The sequence below is a fragment of the Sceloporus occidentalis genome, unplaced genomic scaffold, assembly GCF_023333645.1.
Source record: "Sceloporus occidentalis isolate IW3139 unplaced genomic scaffold, rSceOcc1.0.p SCAF_4, whole genome shotgun sequence".
Lineage (NCBI taxonomy): Eukaryota > Metazoa > Chordata > Lepidosauria > Squamata > Phrynosomatidae > Sceloporus > Sceloporus occidentalis.
The window spans coordinates 186,834,637-186,853,886 of NW_028316984.1; the positions used below are offsets into that span (position 1 = coordinate 186,834,637).

General features: G+C 39.8%; 1 protein-coding gene across 13 annotated transcripts in view; it reads left to right on the forward strand.

Moving 5' to 3' along the window:
* The window catches only part of MARK3 (microtubule affinity regulating kinase 3), an 86,320-nt gene that overhangs the window by 44,831 nt on the left and 22,239 nt on the right, over positions 1-19,250 (forward strand). For 12 of the 13 annotated variants that reach the window (XM_089522605.1, XM_089522602.1, XM_089522603.1 and 9 more), the window contains 7 exons: positions 1,850-1,906; positions 2,914-3,150; positions 3,262-3,381; positions 5,616-5,715; positions 6,027-6,139; positions 9,634-9,787; positions 13,748-13,965. In XM_089522605.1, the coding sequence (XP_089378731.1) occupies positions 1,850-1,906; positions 2,914-3,150; positions 3,262-3,381; positions 5,616-5,715; positions 6,027-6,139; positions 9,634-9,787; positions 13,748-13,965 (999 nt within the window). The remainder of the gene's footprint in view (positions 1-1,849; positions 1,907-2,913; positions 3,151-3,261; positions 3,382-5,615; positions 5,716-6,026; positions 6,140-9,633; positions 9,788-13,747; positions 13,966-19,250) is intronic. The other variant, XM_089522606.1, reaches the window with a different exon arrangement.

Below are 19,250 nucleotides of genomic sequence, written 5' to 3' on the forward strand. Positions count from 1 at the left end.
AGGTTGTATTTTAGAAGAAGGAACTGACAAAACCACCTCTGAGTATTCCTTGCCTAAGAAAATCCTAAGAAATTCATGGGATTGCCATAAATTGATACAAAAAAGACTGATTCCTGAAGCAGATTGGCTATAGTGGGTTGCCTGGGTGTTCTTTCTGACCTGAAAGATGGTATACCTTCTTGCTACTTTAAGTTATAATCCCTAGGTAGCACCTCTGTAGCAGCTGGTTCAGATAACACTTAATAAAGAAGAATTGTTACTCAGACAGTAACACCAGGTCTGGTCTGATTGTGGAATCTAAACAATCAGCTTTGGTTAGATTTGGATGGCTCCCTCAGAACCCTGTTGGTTGGAGGGAGCTCGGGCCAGGGCCAAGGCTTGGCTTTTGGAGCCCAGAGGCTCTGTCTCAGGTGCTGGGCCTGGGGACAGGGCTTCAATGTCCCAAGCCTTGGCCCTGGACCCGGCCAGGGCAAAAAGGAAGGAAGGAAGCAGGTAAGGATGGAAGAAGGGAGAGAAGAAGGAGGAGGAGAAGGAAGGCAAGAGAGGAGAGGAAAGTAGGCAAGGGACCTTTGTCCTGTTGTTTGTAATGGTGGCGCAATCACAAGGCTGCCCCGCCATTAAGGAGAATGGAACTTGAGCATCCACAATGTGATTTGGTATCTGTATGGGGTCCAGAATGGATTCCTCGTCGATGCTGAGGGCCCACTGTATTTTTAATTAAGGCCATAATGGAATGAAAAATACATGAATTGAAAAACACTGAGAGAAAGCACATAGTCAGTTTGTAATGATGTAGTCATCATTCATGAATTTTGGAATTTTGGAATATGTAGTGTGAATTAACATCTTATTTCCTATTTTAAGGAAAAATTCTATAGCTGTTTTCACCAGCTTCATGGCTTAATTTAAATATGGATGATATGATTTACAATGACAGTCACATAATCCAATTTGTAAATTGCAAATAAATTTCAGTAAATCGATGAATAACATGGATTACAGAAATATAGTTTGTAGTAGAAAGCACATAGTCAGGGGTGAGTTCTAGAAAATGCCCATTTCCAAGATGTTATAAGAGTGCATATACAGAATAAATGGCTTAATTTCACCAAGATCTCACCAAGGCATAAACCTGAAAATCTGTTTTCGACATCAGTGATCTGAACAGACTAACTGACAAGTAATGTCTAGTCAAGCCCTTAACTCTCAGTCTCAGGAAAAAAAAACCTTCAAATCTCTCTGATGAAAAGAGTCTGTTTCTAGCTGGCACATATGCCATATTAGAATGTCAGTTTTTATGGGAGGAGAGTGAGGGAAGTAGGGATGATTGAGGTTGGGGCTAGCACTCTTCTTCTCTTTATTTTTTTTTCATTATTCCTACTAAAAGAACACCTAGATAGGCCTGTTCAGTGCACTAGATTGGTGTGGGTCAGTAGTTCACTCCATTGCCTAAGTAGGCAGGAATTTTGTGCTGGCAGTATCTTTACTTCCCCAGAAAATATTGAAAGCTGGAGAAATCTTAATCAAGGTGTTATTCTTGCCACATACTGTCCAACTGTTAAATCTTGTTTACTATACAGAGAAGGCTCCGGTGGCCTGGGTAATAGGCTTGCCTTCACTTATCTCTCTGACTGTTACTCTAAATGCACTTATTTGAATAATTCTTATTGATTTCACTGGGAATTAACCATAATTAAGTGAGTTTAGGTTTGTAATTTACTTGTAATGTGTATTACATTGACTGTGTAATTGCTTCTTGATTTTAGAAACTACTGTTAAAAATGTATGACTGCAAGTCTGTTTCCTCGATATATGCCATTTTATATAATTGAGTTTGTTTTCTATCCAGATAGTATCTGCAGTGCAGTATTGCCACCAAAAGCATATTGTTCACAGAGATCTCAAGGTAAGAAGAGAATCCCAAGAATTTCTGTATGAACAATATTCACATTTATTTTGTAGATCATTCTGATTTTGGATAGGTATTGATTTTTGCTTATTTTATACTGGAAAAATAAAAGATGATTTTCTGTAGCTATGAACCACTGCTTGGAATATCAAGGATAAAATGCCTGCCTGATTTATAACTGCAGATTACCATATTTCTAAAACAGAATGAGAAGCACATATGAAAAAATCCGGTGGATAAAGAATTGTCTGCCTGTTTTCTATACCATCACTGCTTGTCTCTAGGAAAAGGAAGCAATGACACCAGGGCTAAAGTCCATTTCATGGAGTCAGGCTGTAACAGCAGCAGTATTTATGCTGTTGTATACTTTCTTGTCCTCACAACTCATCTTCTGTTGAACCTTATGGGTAATTCTTACGCTTCTTTGGATCTTCGTGTGTCACCATACTAGTTTTTGTGTGTCACCTTACCCCTTTTCAAGAGGTCTCTTTTCTTAAGCTCCCACTACCACTGTTGTTAGCCTGTGCTCCCTTATCCCTTTCATCTCCATTCCTCAGAACTCTTACTTCATAAACAGGAAACTCAGTTCCAGTGCTGCTGCTAGTTGAGCCCTCCAGGTAATTTTACATAAATTCATTATGACAATTCTGCTTTCAGAAGAACCAGAACTCTGTTTTCTGTGTTATGATAAAAGGAGTTTCTTACTAAGCAGTTGAAGCTGGGATATGCCAAACATTTCTGAGTCAATAGGAAAAAGAGTTTAGAAAGCTGACTGTCCTACAGTTCATATAAACAACTAATTGGCTAAAGATACAGCCACAGCTAGTCAATGGCTGTATATTTATGTTCTGCAACAATATAATCTATGAGATGCCTTTGCCAGGGAAATTTTATTACTTTCTCACTTCAGCTCAATACATACTGGATATCAAATATGGCAAGCTGCTTTTTAAAAAATCCTACAGGGAGAATATTTACATCTTATTAAATATTTTTCCATCTAGGCTGAAAATCTTTTGCTTGACGCAGATATGAACATTAAAATAGCCGATTTTGGTTTTAGCAATGAGTTTACAGTTGGAAATAAACTGGACACATTTTGTGGCAGTCCTCCTTATGCTGCTCCGGAACTCTTCCAAGGCAAGAAGTATGATGGACCTGAAGTAGATGTTTGGAGTTTAGGTGTTATTCTTTATACTCTTGTGAGCGGATCTCTGCCTTTTGATGGACAGAATTTAAAGGTACATGCCTCACTGAGGATGATGGTGGGCTTTTATCATTTTTAAAAATGGTTATATGTCAGACACATATGCAGCTGTTGTATTTTGTTTGTTGTTTGATGTGCTTTTAAGGAACTGAGAGAGAGAGTACTGAGAGGAAAATACAGGATTCCTTTCTACATGTCAACAGACTGTGAAAACCTGCTAAAACGTTTCCTGGTGCTAAACCCAACTAAAAGAGGCACACTTGAGGTAATATAATTGCTCACTTTTCTCTTTACTTCATTGCAAAGATTTCACTAAATTTGAGCTATAAATTTACTTATGTGTTATTCTTTTCCCTCAATAGAAAGGAATACCGTATTTTGGAATTAACTGAAAAATTCTTCTGTTATGCAGCCATAATATTCCTCTGCTGTAGTTAGGAAATCATTTGCTCTAACCTTCATACAAGCTGCACCTAAATTACAGTTGATCTTGTGGACGAATTCATGTAAATACTGAATTGAATTGTGCTAATTAAACCAATTATACTGTTAAGCAGTTGGACATAAATTAGTGTATTGTAGCAATTCATCATCACACTTCTTGGTTAAAATTGTTATGGAAGATGTTGAGCTCCACCTAGAGGGTGTTCTTTGTCTTAATTCAGGCCAAACCAGATAAATATCTTTTTGGATTCAAGCTAACACTGGCAAAAAACAAAACAAAACATGAAAATCGATAGTACATTCTAGGTAACCTAGATTCCAAAGACTGCAACGTTAATTCCAGAACGCATTTGGAGACTTGTACTGTGTTGCTGTTGTTGTGCGCCTTCAAGTTGATTCTAACTTATGGCGACCTATGATAGGGTTTTCTTGGCAAGTTTCTTCAGAGGGGGGTTGCCCTTGCTGAGGCTGAGAGAGTGTAAATTGCCCGAGGTCATCCAGTGGGTTTCTATGACTGAGCCAGGATTTGAACCCTGGTCTCCTAGTGTCCTGGTCCAGTGCTGAAACCACTACACCGTGCTGGCTCCATAAACCACACTGGCTCCATGTGTTGCTGCTTTAAAAACCTTTCTTGGTCAAGTAATTGATTAGATATATATCTTTTAACAGCCAAGTTACTATGAATATACAACTATTTCATTTTAAGACATGAATAGATTTTTAGGATAGAATCATCTAGTATAAGGGTGGGCAACTATGGCAAAATTTCTAGTGCTGATGAATCTTACCTTTTTTGTATGTTTTTTGAAATCAGTTTATTTTTTATTTCAAACAACTTTAATAAAGTATTACTAAATTCAGTATAACCTTGATATAAAAATTGCATTCATTAAGAATCCTTAGCAAATATTAATCATCAAATGCATAATACAATAAAATAAATTGCATCCATTAACCTTAATTCTTGGGGATTTTTTAAAAAACCATAAACTTTACTTTGGGGAAGTAGCACACTTGGTGCAGAAGTGGCTAGAAGCTGCTGTTAGTTTTCGCTTGCTGATAAACTAATAATCCATGGATCATAGAGATATGGGGACAGTTAAGAGGAAAAAAAGACTTTCCAGTTTTAAGAGTGGTAAATGGTACCAACATTTTAAATAGTTTAACAAGATAGACTCATCTTTAGACACACAGAAGTAGTTGTTTTCATAGACGTAATTTATTTTTTCCTCAGAGTGTGACATCCTTTTCTAACTGAGCTGTAGTAGCTTGCAGTTTACTGCCAAATTTTAGCAACATTTTACAAATTTCTCCCCCCCCCCCCAAGAATTTGGGAGGAGGAGCTGTATTTTATTCACTCCTGCTCTAGTTGGGATATGTGATTGGTGTTAAATGAGCTCATTCATAAGTTGCTTTGAGTCCTATTTGGGAGAAAGGTGGGGTATAAATTAATTAAATAAAATAATTTCAAAAATGGTAGCATTATAGAGTAGTGGAGCTGGTGCAGCTGTGAAGTACCCGGAAGGCCAGGGGGGGCTGCTGCAAGGTGGGGGAGAGCCTTTTTGGCCCCTCCCCCAAAAGCCCTGCTTCCCCACACTGGGTGACACCCCAGGTGGGGACACCAGTGTTATAGAGCAAAGCACCAAAGACAAGGTGGGGGTAGATAAGAGGAAGGGGTGAGACTGAAGTTAAATGATTGCAGGAGCACCCTTTATTAAAGCCAGACTCTTGTTCTATTGCTATGGACAGCAGGGCTCTCACTATTATTCCTTTGCTTTGCTTTTCCTTGCGGCTGCTGAAATTTATGGAGCTGTGAGTGCTAGAAAAAATAGTATTGGCATAGGTTTCAAATGTGCAGTTTAAAATATATATATATATATATATATATATATATATGATGATGGCAGTATGAGTATGTAGGGGAAAGCAAGGGCCACTGTCTTCATCTTTGATTAAGCCAAACCTCCTCACTATACATTACTTGGTTTAAGTTGACCTTTACTATAGATTTTTTGTTTTGTTACTGCTATACTGAAATCAAACTTGTCTTCGCAGCAAATCATGAAGGATAGATGGATCAACGCAGGGCATGAGGATGATGAACTTAAACCTTTTGTTGAACCAGAGTTAGACATCTCAGACCAGAAAAGAATAGGTATGTGCTGACTGGAGATCATTGGTGTGTGTGTGTTGTAGAGATAATTGGCATAATGATAATAAAATAATTGGCATAGTTGTATATGTCATGAACCACTTCATTTTACATTCTACAAATTTAAATAGACCTTTAGCCCTCACATTTTGTTCCATGCCAAGAGGTTACATTTTATTTGTTGTTACATTTCATTTGGACACTAAATATAATAATAATAAAATTTTTATTTATATTTCCCGCGTCTCCCTTCGGATTGAATATGAACTTTATGTAATAAATTAATAGGTCAGTAGACTTTCAATTTATTTTAGACATTATGGTTGGAATGGGATATTCTCAAGAAGAAATACAGGAATCTCTTAGTAAAATGAAATATGATGAAATCACTGCTACGTATTTGCTACTAGGAAGGAAATCATCAGAGGTGAGTAAAATGCATAAATATTGTGAACTAATTCCAGACATTCAGAGGTTCAGTCCAGTAAGATTCGTGCTAATGTGAGAGGGACAGTAGAGTTGCATTTGTGTCTGTGTTGTGAATTTCCCATATGCCACAACCAAAGGACCGATTAGTTTTATTCCAATAAGAAAAAAGATTCCACCCAAACATAAGAACAATTGCATATTCCAGCTTTAAAATTCTGGGTCTAGTCTGCAGGCTCCATCTCTCAGCCATTGCAACCATAAGGACAACCGATTGATTTATATTACCATATATATTCTTGGTCTGCTCCTATAAGTGGCATACACTGACTTTAAATGTGGGGTTTGGTTAGAGGACCCACCACAGATAATAAAAATTGTGAATGCTCTCTTCACTATTAAAAGTTTGAAATTACCTCAGACTAACCAAAGCCAGGCCAAGAAGCAGTGCCAGGGTAGTAGTGCAGGCTGAAAGGCTCGGGCATTCTTCATGATTTGGTGATCCTTCTCTTTCTTTCCAAAGGTGGAAGCTGTGGCACACATACTCTCAGCAGGAAGAATGTGCCTCTAGGCTTGGGGCTTGCAATCTGAGCATTAGTCTGTACTCATGCCCCTCATGTCTTATGGAAGGGAATCCCAGCAAGTACCTGTCAATTGAGGCTTTGCTCTCTTCTGCACACACCCAGGCACTCGGTGAAATTTCTTTCCATGAGGCAAAGGTGTGTGTTTGTGTAGAAGAGAGTAAATCCCAGTGGCCAGGCTTTTGGTAGGACTCTTTCCTCCCAGGAGCTGGGGTGGTGGGAGAGTTAAGCCATAATTGACAGTTGCTTGGTGGGATGGGGTTTCCTGCCATGAGGGGTGGGAGCAGAGACTAAAGCCCAAATCAGAAGCACCAGAGGCACATTCTTTTTCCTAGGAGCATGTGGACCATAGTTTCCACCTTTTGAAGAAAAGAAAAAGAATTGCCAAAGCAGGAAAATGCATGCCTTGTGCTTTGACCTTGCTGGCGCAGCCTGGCTGCAGTTGGTTGAAAGCAAAAAATAATTAAATGTTTATAGGTTTTTGTGGGTTTTTCGGGCTATGTGGTCATGTTCTAGAAGAGTTTCTTCCTGACTTTTCGCCAGCATCTGTGGCTGGCACCTTTTTCCAGTTCACTATGGAAAAAGAAAAGGAAGGAACACTGCCATTCTTGGATATCCTAGTCATCCGCAAACTGAACCAACATCTGGGTCTCACAGTATACAGAAAACCCACACATACAGACAGATACCTGCACAAGAACTCCAACAAAAAAAGAAGCACAATCAAAACACTGGTAGACCGAGCAAAACGCATCTGCGAACCCCATTTCTTGGAAGATGAACTGAAGCACCTGAACCAGGTTTTACAGGCTAATGGTTATTCCAGCTCAGACATCAGAAGGGCTGCCAGGCCCAGGAAAACCCAGAGGAGTGAAGACAAGCAGCCACCCAAAGGGAAGGTATTTTTACCATACATCAAATGAGTCACAGACAGAATAGGCAATGTGGTGAGGAAGCACAACCTTCAAATGGTTTACAAACCAATCAAGAAAGTCCAGCAAATGCTTCGCTCAGCCAAGGACCAGAGAGACCCTCTCACAGCCGCAAGAGTTTACTGCATACCATGTAGCTGCAGACAAGTCTACATAGGGACCACCAAACACAGTGTGCAAACAAGAATCAAGGAACACGAGAGACATTGCAGACTGGGCCAGCCAGAAAAATCAGCAGTAGCAAAACATATCACAAACCATCCTGGACATAAAATACTGTTTGAAAACACAAATTCTGGACCATGCCAACCACTACCATGTTAGGATGCACAGGGAAGCCATTGAAATCCACAAACACCTGGACAATTTCCACAGAAAAGAGGAAACCCTTAAAGTAAACAAGGTTTGGCTACCAGTCCTGAAAAATAGCAAGATAAAGACTCAAGAAATGCAAATGAGAAATCTCCCAGCAGACAATGAGCACTAATCAAGCAGACACTAACCCTCCTTTGCAGACCCTCCCACCCTGAGGCCTGCCATTAGCAACAAAACAATACACATGCAAATCACTCCTGCCTTTCCAGGTCACACAATATATATACTCAAGTCCTTTCCAGGCAAGCATTCTCTGAAGATGCCAGCCACAGATGCTGGTGAAATGTCAGGAAGAAACTCTTCTAGAACATGGCCACATAGCCCGAAAAAAACCACAAAAAACTATGGATGTCAGCCATGAAAGCCTTCGACTTCACAATTAAATATTTATTCGTTTCACTTGGCAGAATCTCAGATCTGCTGATGTCAAACCCACAGATAATGAGGGCCCCCTGTGCAAGGTTTTTCTAATCACTTTTTATTTGCAGTTCTAAGATGTAATTACAGAAAAGCATAATATCGGTATTATTATTATTATTATTATTAACCTTTATTTATAAAGCGCTGTAAATTTATTTTGGGTATCAGCCCAAACTTCAAATAGAACAAACTACTTGGGAATATTGGGTATCAGAAAAGAGACTCTGATTATTCTGGTCATTCTCTATTTGAATACTGTTAAATCTGACCAAGCAAGAGGTTGAAATAATTTGATAATCATAAATAGTAACATGGCTTGCAGACTTGTCAAGAAAGAGATGATAAATGATGCATATTCAGTATTGACATTTAAGTTGCTGTGGTTAGTGGTAGATGGCTGCAGATCATTTTGAGTGAGTAGTGTGTAGATATAGCAGTATTTTATATTGTGGTGAATAGCTGCAGGGCAAAGAATTTTTGACAGATTGTTGTAGCTCTTGTTTAGAAACATCCTTTTATTGATTACATTTCACTCAGTTCATGAGACATGTAATACATCATTATTTTTATTGTTTTTGAGCTCAAGCAGCACTACATACATCTTGTTCTTCAATGTGAGAAAAATAGTATTCAGATATGAGCATCCCTAATTTTAACCTTTTTTTCCTCAGTGAGTCAGCAAACTGGAAAGATAATAAAGTATATAATACCTAGGTATATAATTTGCAGCATCTCTCAGGTTTCAATGAGAGGTTTCTTCTGAGATTTTAAAACTGGTTTTGTTTGAAGGCTATCTTGAGATATTAGGTAGTTCACAAATCCTCCACTAAGCTGCGGCTCTTCAATGCATTTGTGTTGCCCATCTTAGATTTCAGGGGCAAAGACTGATAGTTACCTTGTGTTTCAAGTGGATTTGAAAGAATATGTTATATGGCCTCATTTTTATGATTGACGCTGTTTTGGGCAAGTCTCTTACCAAATATATTCCTTCATATGTGTATACTACCCTTAGCACACTAATCTTTCTATTCAAATCTGTAAAGTTGCAGTAGTAACAGGTTGAATTGCATTAGGTCAGAGATGATAGTTCTTTAGACGCATGAAGTGTTGAGTTGTACAGTATTTATTATATTGCCACATTCTGGACTAGAATGCTGTTATATTTATCCTGTCTGCTTATGTTTTAGTTGGACGCAAGTGACTCCAGCTCTAGCAGCAATCTTTCACTTGCTAAGGTCAGGCCAAGTAGTGACCTAAACAACAGTACAGGACAGTCTCCACACCACAAAGTACAGAGAAGTATATCTTCCAGCCAGAAGCAACGACGGTACAGTGACCATGGTAGGTGACATTACACTGGCTTTGAACTTTTGTTGCAGGAATACACCTGATGATGTGCTTATCCACTGTGTCTCAGTCTCTAGAGTTACAGGAGAATAATAATAATAATAATAATAATAATAATAATAATAATAATATTTGTATACCGCTTTTCCAAAGATCAAAGCGGTTTACAGTCGATAAAACCAAGTACAACACATCTCATAAAAATCCATATTACAAATATACAATATATAACACTAAAAACTACAACACAGTCATTCAAAGGGTAAAGCAGAGAATCGATGGCAACAGAATACACAGCTTCATTCTTCAGGGGGGAAGGCTTGACAAAAGAGAAGGGTTTTCAATCTCTTTTTAAATGTTACTAGGGGGGTCGTCAGACGGAGCTCCTCGGGAAGATTATTCCACATCCGTGAGGCCGCCACTGAAAAGGCCTTTTGGGAAGTGGAGACATATTTGGATGAAGGGACTTCCAACAGATTCTTCCCTGATGTTGCGGGGCGGATTATATGGGGGGATGCGGTCCCTCAAGTAACTCGGGACTAAGCCATATAGGGCTTTATAGGTAATAACCAACACCTTGTATTGTGCTCAGAAGCGAATGGGCAGCCAGTGAAGATTTTTCAAAACAGGTGTTATATGGTCAAACCTAGATGCCCTGGTGACCAGTCTGTCTGCCATATTTTGTACTAACTGTAGCTTCCGAGCTTGGTACAAGGGTAGCCCCATGTAGAGTGCATTACAGAAATCTAAGTGAGAGGTTACCAGAGCATGTACCACAGTTTCAAGGTCCCTTTGGCCCAGGTAGGGTCGCAGTTGACGTATCAACCGAAGTTGATAGCAAGCACTTCTGACCGTCGCATCCACTTGAGATGTCAACTGCAGGGACGAGTCCAGAAGTACTCCTAAACTGCGAACTTCGTCCTTCAGGGGAAGTGTGACCCCATTCAGGACAGGTGGATAAATTTCCTTCCCCGGGCCTGGAGAACCTATCACCAGTACTTCTGTTTTTTCTGGATTCAGACTGAGTTTGTTTTCCCTCATCCAGCCCATTACCGACTCCAGGCAGGCATTCAGAAGAGAGACGCCATCCTTAGTCACTGCATTAGTCGGAGACACAGAGAAACATATTTGGGTGTCATCGGTGTACTGATAACACTGTGCCCCATGTCTCCGGATGATCTCTCCCAGTGGTTTCATGTAAATGTTAAACAAAGTGGGGGTCAAAATAGCTCCCTGAGGGACACCAGACGTCAGTTCTCTCTTAGAGGAGCAAGCGTCCCCCAACTGTACCATCTGGAATCTACCCAAGAGATAGGAACGAAACCACTGGAGCGCAGTGCCCCCAATACCTAACTCTCTCAGGCGTTCCAGAAGGATGGTCAATGGTATCGAAAGCTGCTGAGATGTCCAAAAGCACCAACAAGGTCACACTTCCCCTATCGATGCCCAGACGGAGATCATCGACTAAGGCGACCATGGCAGTCTCATCTCCATATCCCGATCTGAAGCCAGTTTGAAATGGGTCCAGATAATCGGCTTCATCCAAGACTGCTTGGAGTTGGAAAGCAACCACCCTCTCGATCACCTTACCTAAAAATGGCAGTAATGAGACCGGTCTATAGTTATTTCTCACCAGGTGGTCCAGGGAGGGTTTTTTGAGCAACGGTTTAACTGTTGCCAATTTTAAACTAGATGGAAATTTACCCTCCCTGAATGATGCATTGATTATGCGTTGCAATAATGATGTTACAGCATCACCACCCTGGGTGGTCAGCCAGGAGGGACAGGGATCAAGAGAGCACGTCGTCGTCCTAACACTTCCAAGAAGCATGTCCACTTCATCGGTATCAACAAAGATTTTATAGAGGATGAAGCATGCATAGACAAGTCAATAGGAAGTTGAAGTTGGTGTTAGAGACCAATTACTTTTGTTGCCAGTCCTAATAATACTATGAGACCGTTTCAAATATTCATGGCATATAAATTCTGAACTGAGCTGACATATAACCAAATGGATATCAAGTCTGTTCCTCTTGTAGAAAATCTGTTCGAACTAGTATAGGTTAGTATAACATATTGTTACTGCCCCAATAATAACATAGTTAAGACCAGGCTACTTGTTATAGAGGTTGTTTCTTTAATAATAAGAAATTACTCCTCTTCCAGTTTTATACCTTACTTCAGAGGAATTTCCGCTATATAATAATAAGCTACAATGAAATTTTCTACCCATATAGAAGTATTGACCAAAGCTAGAATTCTATTGGTGCACAAAGCTAGTGTTTGCACTTTTTTTGATGCACTTTTTTAGATTGTAAGCCTGAGGGCAGGGAACCGTCCAATTAAAAAGATTGTATGTACAGCGCTGTGTAAATTTACAGCGCTTTATAAATAAAGGTTAATAATAATAATAATAATAATAATAATAATAATAATAATAATAATGGTGGTGGTGGTGGTAAGGGAAGGCAAATAGTGCCTGCCAACAACAACTTGTTTCTCCAGTGCCTTGCTTCTTTCCCAAGCAGTGTGCCCATTACGTTTTTCTTCCATCATTGTGGTTACTCCAGCATAATGTACCAGTAGGATTCTGGTCATGGACAACAGTTCCTCTGTGTCCTGATCTTTAGGGAATTATATATGTGCATTTTTTTCAAACATCTCTATGTGAGATTTATTTGGCCCAAACAAAAATATCTAATTATTTGAGGAAAAAAATGAAGGCTTTTTAGCACTTCTCAGTTCTCATTACATGAGGGACTTCCTAGTGAAAAGAAAATCTACTTCTCGTAGATTTGGTTTGCTACTGGTTTCTGGTCACAGTGACAGCTCAGGAACTTCCTTATTTTATACTGTCATTCTGATCAAGTCTTACTGATATCTTCAGTATGTTTCAAATAGAACCCTCCCTTTGCCATCATTAAGCAGTTAATATTAGCCACTGGTAGCAGATGTCTAAAGAGTAATTTAAGTTATAACTCTTCTTGGTCTCAAATATGCTACTGAAATTTGCACTAATCTAGACATTACTTACAAGTACATTATCTGCAGTGTGACACCCTCTGTTTGTCAACAAAAATGAATATATCACTTGCCAAGAAGCTTAGTTGGCTAATGAAATTTTTTATTAGTTAAATCATGAACTTGTTTTCCTAGTGTGTCCCTAGGCATTCATTATTGTCCTAGAGAGGATTTCTAAGTATCTTGCAAGAGGTCTTTCAACAAGCACCAAAGTTCCTTCTCTTAATCCTTCTTTGTGTGTGCCTTTTTTCTTTTTGACACTATTAGGTCAGCCTGTGTTTAAGAGAGAACTGTGCATTCACTAGTATTTCTTTCCACGTCCTGTCTCCTGAGGGAGTGTCGTCACTTCTGCATAGTCTGCGAGTTATGCAAACAGCAACATGCAGGCTCTTTGCCCAGTATGTCCTAGTAGAAATTGGTCATCTTTTTGATCTGTATGCACTGCAGGGCTTAATCTCAACTTCAGAAAGGTCATTTTTTTCTTATGCAGTCTCTTAAAATCATCTTGATTTGGCTTGAAGTGAATAAACATTACAAGCTTTGCTTTTTATTTCAGTGCTGAGAAAAATAAAGCCTTGCAAAAAGTTATCTTTTGCAGGAATACCTTGATACCTACCTCAGTGTGATAGAAATAGCAGATTGTTTATGACAGTCTGAGTTAATTTTGTTCATTGCAGTAATTTTACATCTACACCTAAAATCATAGTGTAAACTTTATGAAGTTATTGGCCACTGTTGTATCTACTGTTCATATAATCACAAATATACTTCGTAATATATACTACAGTAATAAGTGTTGAACTTAAATAGGGTAGCCTGGGTTTTTTTCTCTTTATAGTAAAACATTGTTATATTACTAGTCTTTTAGGTATTTGTCTTACGTTTCGAGTGATGTCATGGTAAAATAATGTGTAATAAATCTTGTTTTTTTAGCTGGTCCATCTATTCCTCCAGCTGTGGCATATCCAAAAAGAAGTCAAACTAGCACTGCAGATAGTGACCTCAAAGAAGAAGGGATTCAGTCACGGAAATCTAGCAGCAGTGCTGTTGGAGGAAGAGGAGTAGCTCCTGCTAGCCCCATGCTTGGGAATGCCAGCAATCCAAATAAGTCTGATATTCCTGAGCGTAAGAGAGGCTCTGCTGCACCCAGTGTAAGTAGACCATAAAAAGTTGGCATGTACATCTTTCTTTTGAAGTTAGCCAAAATTATCAGAAACAGTTTATGGAAAAACAAATGAAAATCACTCATTCAATCAGATGAAAATTTTGATTTCTTTTAAAAGATAACATACGTATTTAATCACATAATCCACTAGTTTATTAATCTTGAAACTTTGACTATAAACATTTAAGAGCTTTACTTAGACAAAAATCTGAATGTAAGCAGGATTGTGAGATCCTATTGTGTTTTTTCCTTCCATCTCCATTTTATTTCAGCAGTCTCTGTCTCTTGGCTAATTACGTGAACTCCTTTTTACTGTACAGTGGACTCTTCGTATTGGTGGGCTGCTGATCTGCAGATTTGACTGCCAATGGATCACAACGCCCCATATTCTTCAGTGGTGGCACATGCTAACACTTCCATATTCACGTCATCACCATTGAATAATATGGGGTGCAACCATCCATGTTTCGTGTCATCTACTGGGGGAGCCCAGAACTGAACCCCCATGGATGGGAAGGGTCTACTGTGTCTGCAGACATACTTATACAAACAGGCACATTATCCTTAAACATTTCAACATATAGGAGCTTTATTTTTATTATGTTGTACAGTGGAACCTCGGGATACGAAATACCCGGGTTACGAATTTTTCGGGACCCGAAAAAATCCAATTGGAAATAATTGTTCCGGGTTACGAACGTTTTTTCGGGTCCCGAAAAAACTTTTGGTGCTTTTTGCCGCGATTTTACACCAAATCGCGGCTTTTCCCCATTAGCGGCTATGGGGATTCGGCTTGCGAAAGCCGTTCGGGTTACGAAAGCGGCCGCGGAACGAATTATTTTCGTAACCCGAGGCTCCACTGTATTTCAGGAAAGTTATCACACTTTCAGAAGGACTAAACCTTTGTGTCATCTGCATTTCTTCGGAAGGCATCTCTATACTTAAGACATAGAGGAACTACATCTTAAACAATATAACATAGACATGTATCTATTAAGTCTCATCTGTTGAGGAACTGTAGTGGGTTACAGACCGCCGAGAAGCGGCGGTCTGGCTCTGCCTCCGCTTGCAGCGTCCGGGAACCACAGCCTTTAAACGGCGCGGCTCCCGGATGCTGCAGAGAAGGAGCGCGGAAATCACGCTCCTTCTCAGGCCCCGGAAGAGGTGCCGCGAGTACCAAAGTGCACACTCGCGGTGTGACTTTCGCCATGCAACGTGCGGACGCAGAGCGTCCGCTACGTCAAAATGGCGGCGGCCGTGTGGAACGGCCGCCACCATTTGTCACAGACTCTGTCCATGATAGAGTAAGGGGCGTCTGGAGGAGACGCCCCTTTTCCAAAATGGGACGTCCTAAGGACGTCCTTTATGGCGGTCTGTAACCCGCCTATATATATCTAAATAGGCATCTGTAGACACACTGACATTTGGGGGGTTAAAATATCCCTGAGCAATGTTATACCTAGAACATCCATTACCGTCAGAATGGGAAACATTTAGGATAGTCTTTTTGAGAACAGAGATTCTCTTACCAACATGATCTAGCTTTTTCAGCATGGTTTGGTCAGCTATCACCTTGGAAATACATAGCTAATCTATACAGCAGCTTTCTTCATGTGGCGGAGGCTGAAGTTCAGGTCACATACCCCAATCTGTCTTCTCTCAGCCTGTTGTATATCAGTTGGCAGGCCTCATCCAATAAGATAGTCATTTAAAGCTTCTCATTTATGTAAACAATTAGTTCCTTCCTTAAAGGTGATGCAGCACTTCAAGTACAGTTGGCTCTTGGCTGCCTTTCACCAGATTACATTAGATATCTGGCTACCTCTTTTTGTTATAGGTTAATTCACTGTTTGTACTAGCTTAGAATTGTTTATAGTTACATTGACCATGTCCAGAACTAGGCTCTTGGTCATACATACACACACCGTCTTATGCTTCACAAATATACTATTTATGTTTCTAGGTTTAACGTTTTGTATATTGGAACCCAAATAAGTGTGCAGCCTGTATCAAAGAAAATACTGGAAAATAACTAATAACAGCCACAGAATTCTCAAGACATTATTTCCATGTAAAGCCTATTCCCCTCCCTCCCCAGGACTGCTTCAGGTCCCAAAATAGCTTTAAAAAAAAAAAAAGAAACTAGAACTGAAAACTCAGTTGTTTCCTTTTTAAAAAATGTTTATTTATTTGAAAAGAATTTTTTTTTGGCACCAGACATGATCAGAGACTTCTATAGTAACATTTTAATGGTAAATATCACCCAATATGCCTGGAGATTCTATTTGCTATTTTTTCCAGGAACTGATTTATAACCTGGGAATTGGAGATGTGGCTCCATAAGGTCCACAGAGAGGGCAAAAAAGGCCCCCTGGGCCCCCAGACGTTGCTCACCATTGTTGTATGGTATGTGTGGATGTTCTGACCTCCTCCTCCACTAAGAACTGATGACAAATTTCAGAGGCATTGGTATATGCTCATTGTTTCCTGGGGCAGGGATTTATGTAATTTATTTACAGTCATCCCTCCATATTTGCGGATTTGATATTTGTGGATTTGATTATTCACGGATTTCATTAATATGTTCTCTCTAGGACTGTCTAGGTCTTCCAGTGCAACTCTGTGGTCAACTTTAACTAAAAGTTGCACTGAAAGACAATTTGTAGCTACTCCAGTGCCATTCTATGATCAGTGTATGTTGGACATTGACCACAGAGTTGCACTGGAGGACCTAGAGATTCCTAGAGAGGTGTCCTCTCAGGTAAAAACAGTGTTTTTGTTATTTACGCTTTTTCCATATTCATGGGGGTCTTGTTACCCTAACCCTAGCGAATATGGAAGGACAACTGTATTTGATTTATATTCCACTTTTATCCCATATGAGATTAAAAACAACTCCTTGACTCAGAAAAGTTGTTTTACAGTAATATTTTTTTACGACTACTTCCATGTTTTCTCCTATGCTTGCTGATTCATGCAAACTTTAAGAATAATTTTCTGGTTATAGTGAGTTTTGGTAACCCTTTAATTGGATTTGTGATGCTAAAAAGGCAAAACCTAAGGACATCTGGATCTAATGATGAAATGGGGAAAGTGAGGCTCTAACAATACCATTGGACTGCAGTAGCCATCATGCCTTACCATTGGCTATGCTGACTATTGACTGATGATAGTTGCAGCCCAGGAAATTCCAAAAGACCATATACAGTATTGTACTTACAAAACTTCTATAGTCTACTACACTATTACTGTACAACAAGTGAAAATTTTGTTTCTATTGTGAGATAAAGATACTTACCGTAATATAAGACTACAGTTTAGATTTTTTACCCTTGGATATAATGTTGTAATCTGCTGGAATCTTGTATTGTTATCTGTTTCAGTGACACACACGTGACATTTTAGTATGAATGAGTTGGACCATATTTCCTGATTTCATCTACCATCTCTTTCTACCTTCATAGTCGTTCTTCAAAAACAAATAAAAACTGTCTTCTTTTTAGTAACTGAATAGATAGATTCATATTTTGTATTTTCAGATTGGCTTTAAACATTGCCTTTAAAATTTTCAGTTCTTATCCTGGCACTTGGGTTTTTTTGTATGTGTATTGATATTGGTAATCAAAGTATGTGCTCCTTTCATGATGTCACGTGGCATTGGCTCTTAGGGCATCTGATCTTGTTTGCTCAGGATTACAGCTCCCATTTGTTTAGCTCTTTGCCATCTTTTAGTTTTTGCATTTCAGTAGTTAGCACTACTCAAGTAATCAGATATAAAGCTGAAGATATAAAATTGTCTGAAAATATTAAACTGCCTAAAATTTATCCCTGTCGAAAATTCATTTTGCTAGTTTTGGCCCAGCTCTCCAATCTTTTATGGTCATTTTGAGTCCTTATTCTGTATTAGCTACCCTTGCTAATTTGATATCATCTGCAAATTTAATAAGTATTCTCCCATACCATCATTCAAATAATTTAGAAAGAAGTAGAACCATACCTTCCTGGGGGAGAACCCTGAGGAACCATTGATGAACACTCTTTGGGTTCAGTCCATCAACCAGTCACAAATCCAACTAACACTGGCGGGTTACAGACCGCCCGTTTGGGGCGGCCTGCACCCGCCCGTTTCCCCGCTGTATCGAGGCCTCTGAGGCCCCGATCTGCCGCTTTGCAGTCCACGGGGAAGTGACAAAAGGCCGCTTCCCCGCAACCTGGAAAGGGGTGTCCTTGGGGCTTCAAGCCCCAAAGACACCCAGCGACGGCGGGGAGGAGGAGAAAGGGGCCATGTAAAGGCTGTGCCCAGTGACGCAAACCCCAGAAGGAGCTCCGTTTCGGAGCTCCTTCTTGCACCGTGGAAAGGGCGCTCTAGGCGCACTCGCGTGGCGCAAAGACGTCACATTTGCGCCGCCTCGTTTGGAGGCAGTGCGGTCATGATGTTGTAATTGCGGCAGCCGTGTGGAACGGCCACCGCCATTTTGTACGGACTGGGTCCGTATTAGGGTTAGGGGCGTCAAGAAGTGACGCCCCTTTCTAACCCTAATACGGACCCAGTCCGTATTTTCAGGCCCGTCTGTAACGGGCCAATGTATCACTATAATAAGTACTGGAAATAAATTCACTGTAAGGTGATATAGTGATTTTATTAAATGGAAATTTTAAAATAAAGTTTTTTAAAAAACCAACTAACCATAACATTGTATACACCACATTTATTTATGAAGAGACTACAGGATTCCTCTAGCAAACCTGAGTCATTAGGCACTTTTCTGACTTTCTCTCAGTCTGTTTTCCATGCTTTAGGTCATGGATCTCTTCACAGGTATGGGCAACCCTGACATACAGTGCTGCTACTCCTCCTTTCTTGTTTTGTTTATTTCTTTGGATTAGGTTATATCTCAGCTACTTCATTCTAAACATGAGACTCATCTCACTAGTTTTCAGTGATGTCTATTAAATTATATTTTGCCTTCCTTGTTAAGTCAAAATTCACCTTTTTTGTTCCCCATGGTCTGTGCATAAGTGTGTAGACATCTAAGTCAATGGGTCATTCTCTCCAGCTGCAGTCTTCTTGTTTTTCTTCCCACTGTAGGGTCCCTGTACTGTCAGCTCCATTCCTCCTGTACCATTGCAGCTTTTGCCCCCAGAACTTGGTGTCCCCCTGCCCTCTGGAATACTGTGTCCCTCCCCAACCTAACTCTGTTAGTGAGACTCCTGCCAAATATAGTCTTACCATCTGCTGGAAGGTGCAGCACATCTCTTGCCAAAAGTCCT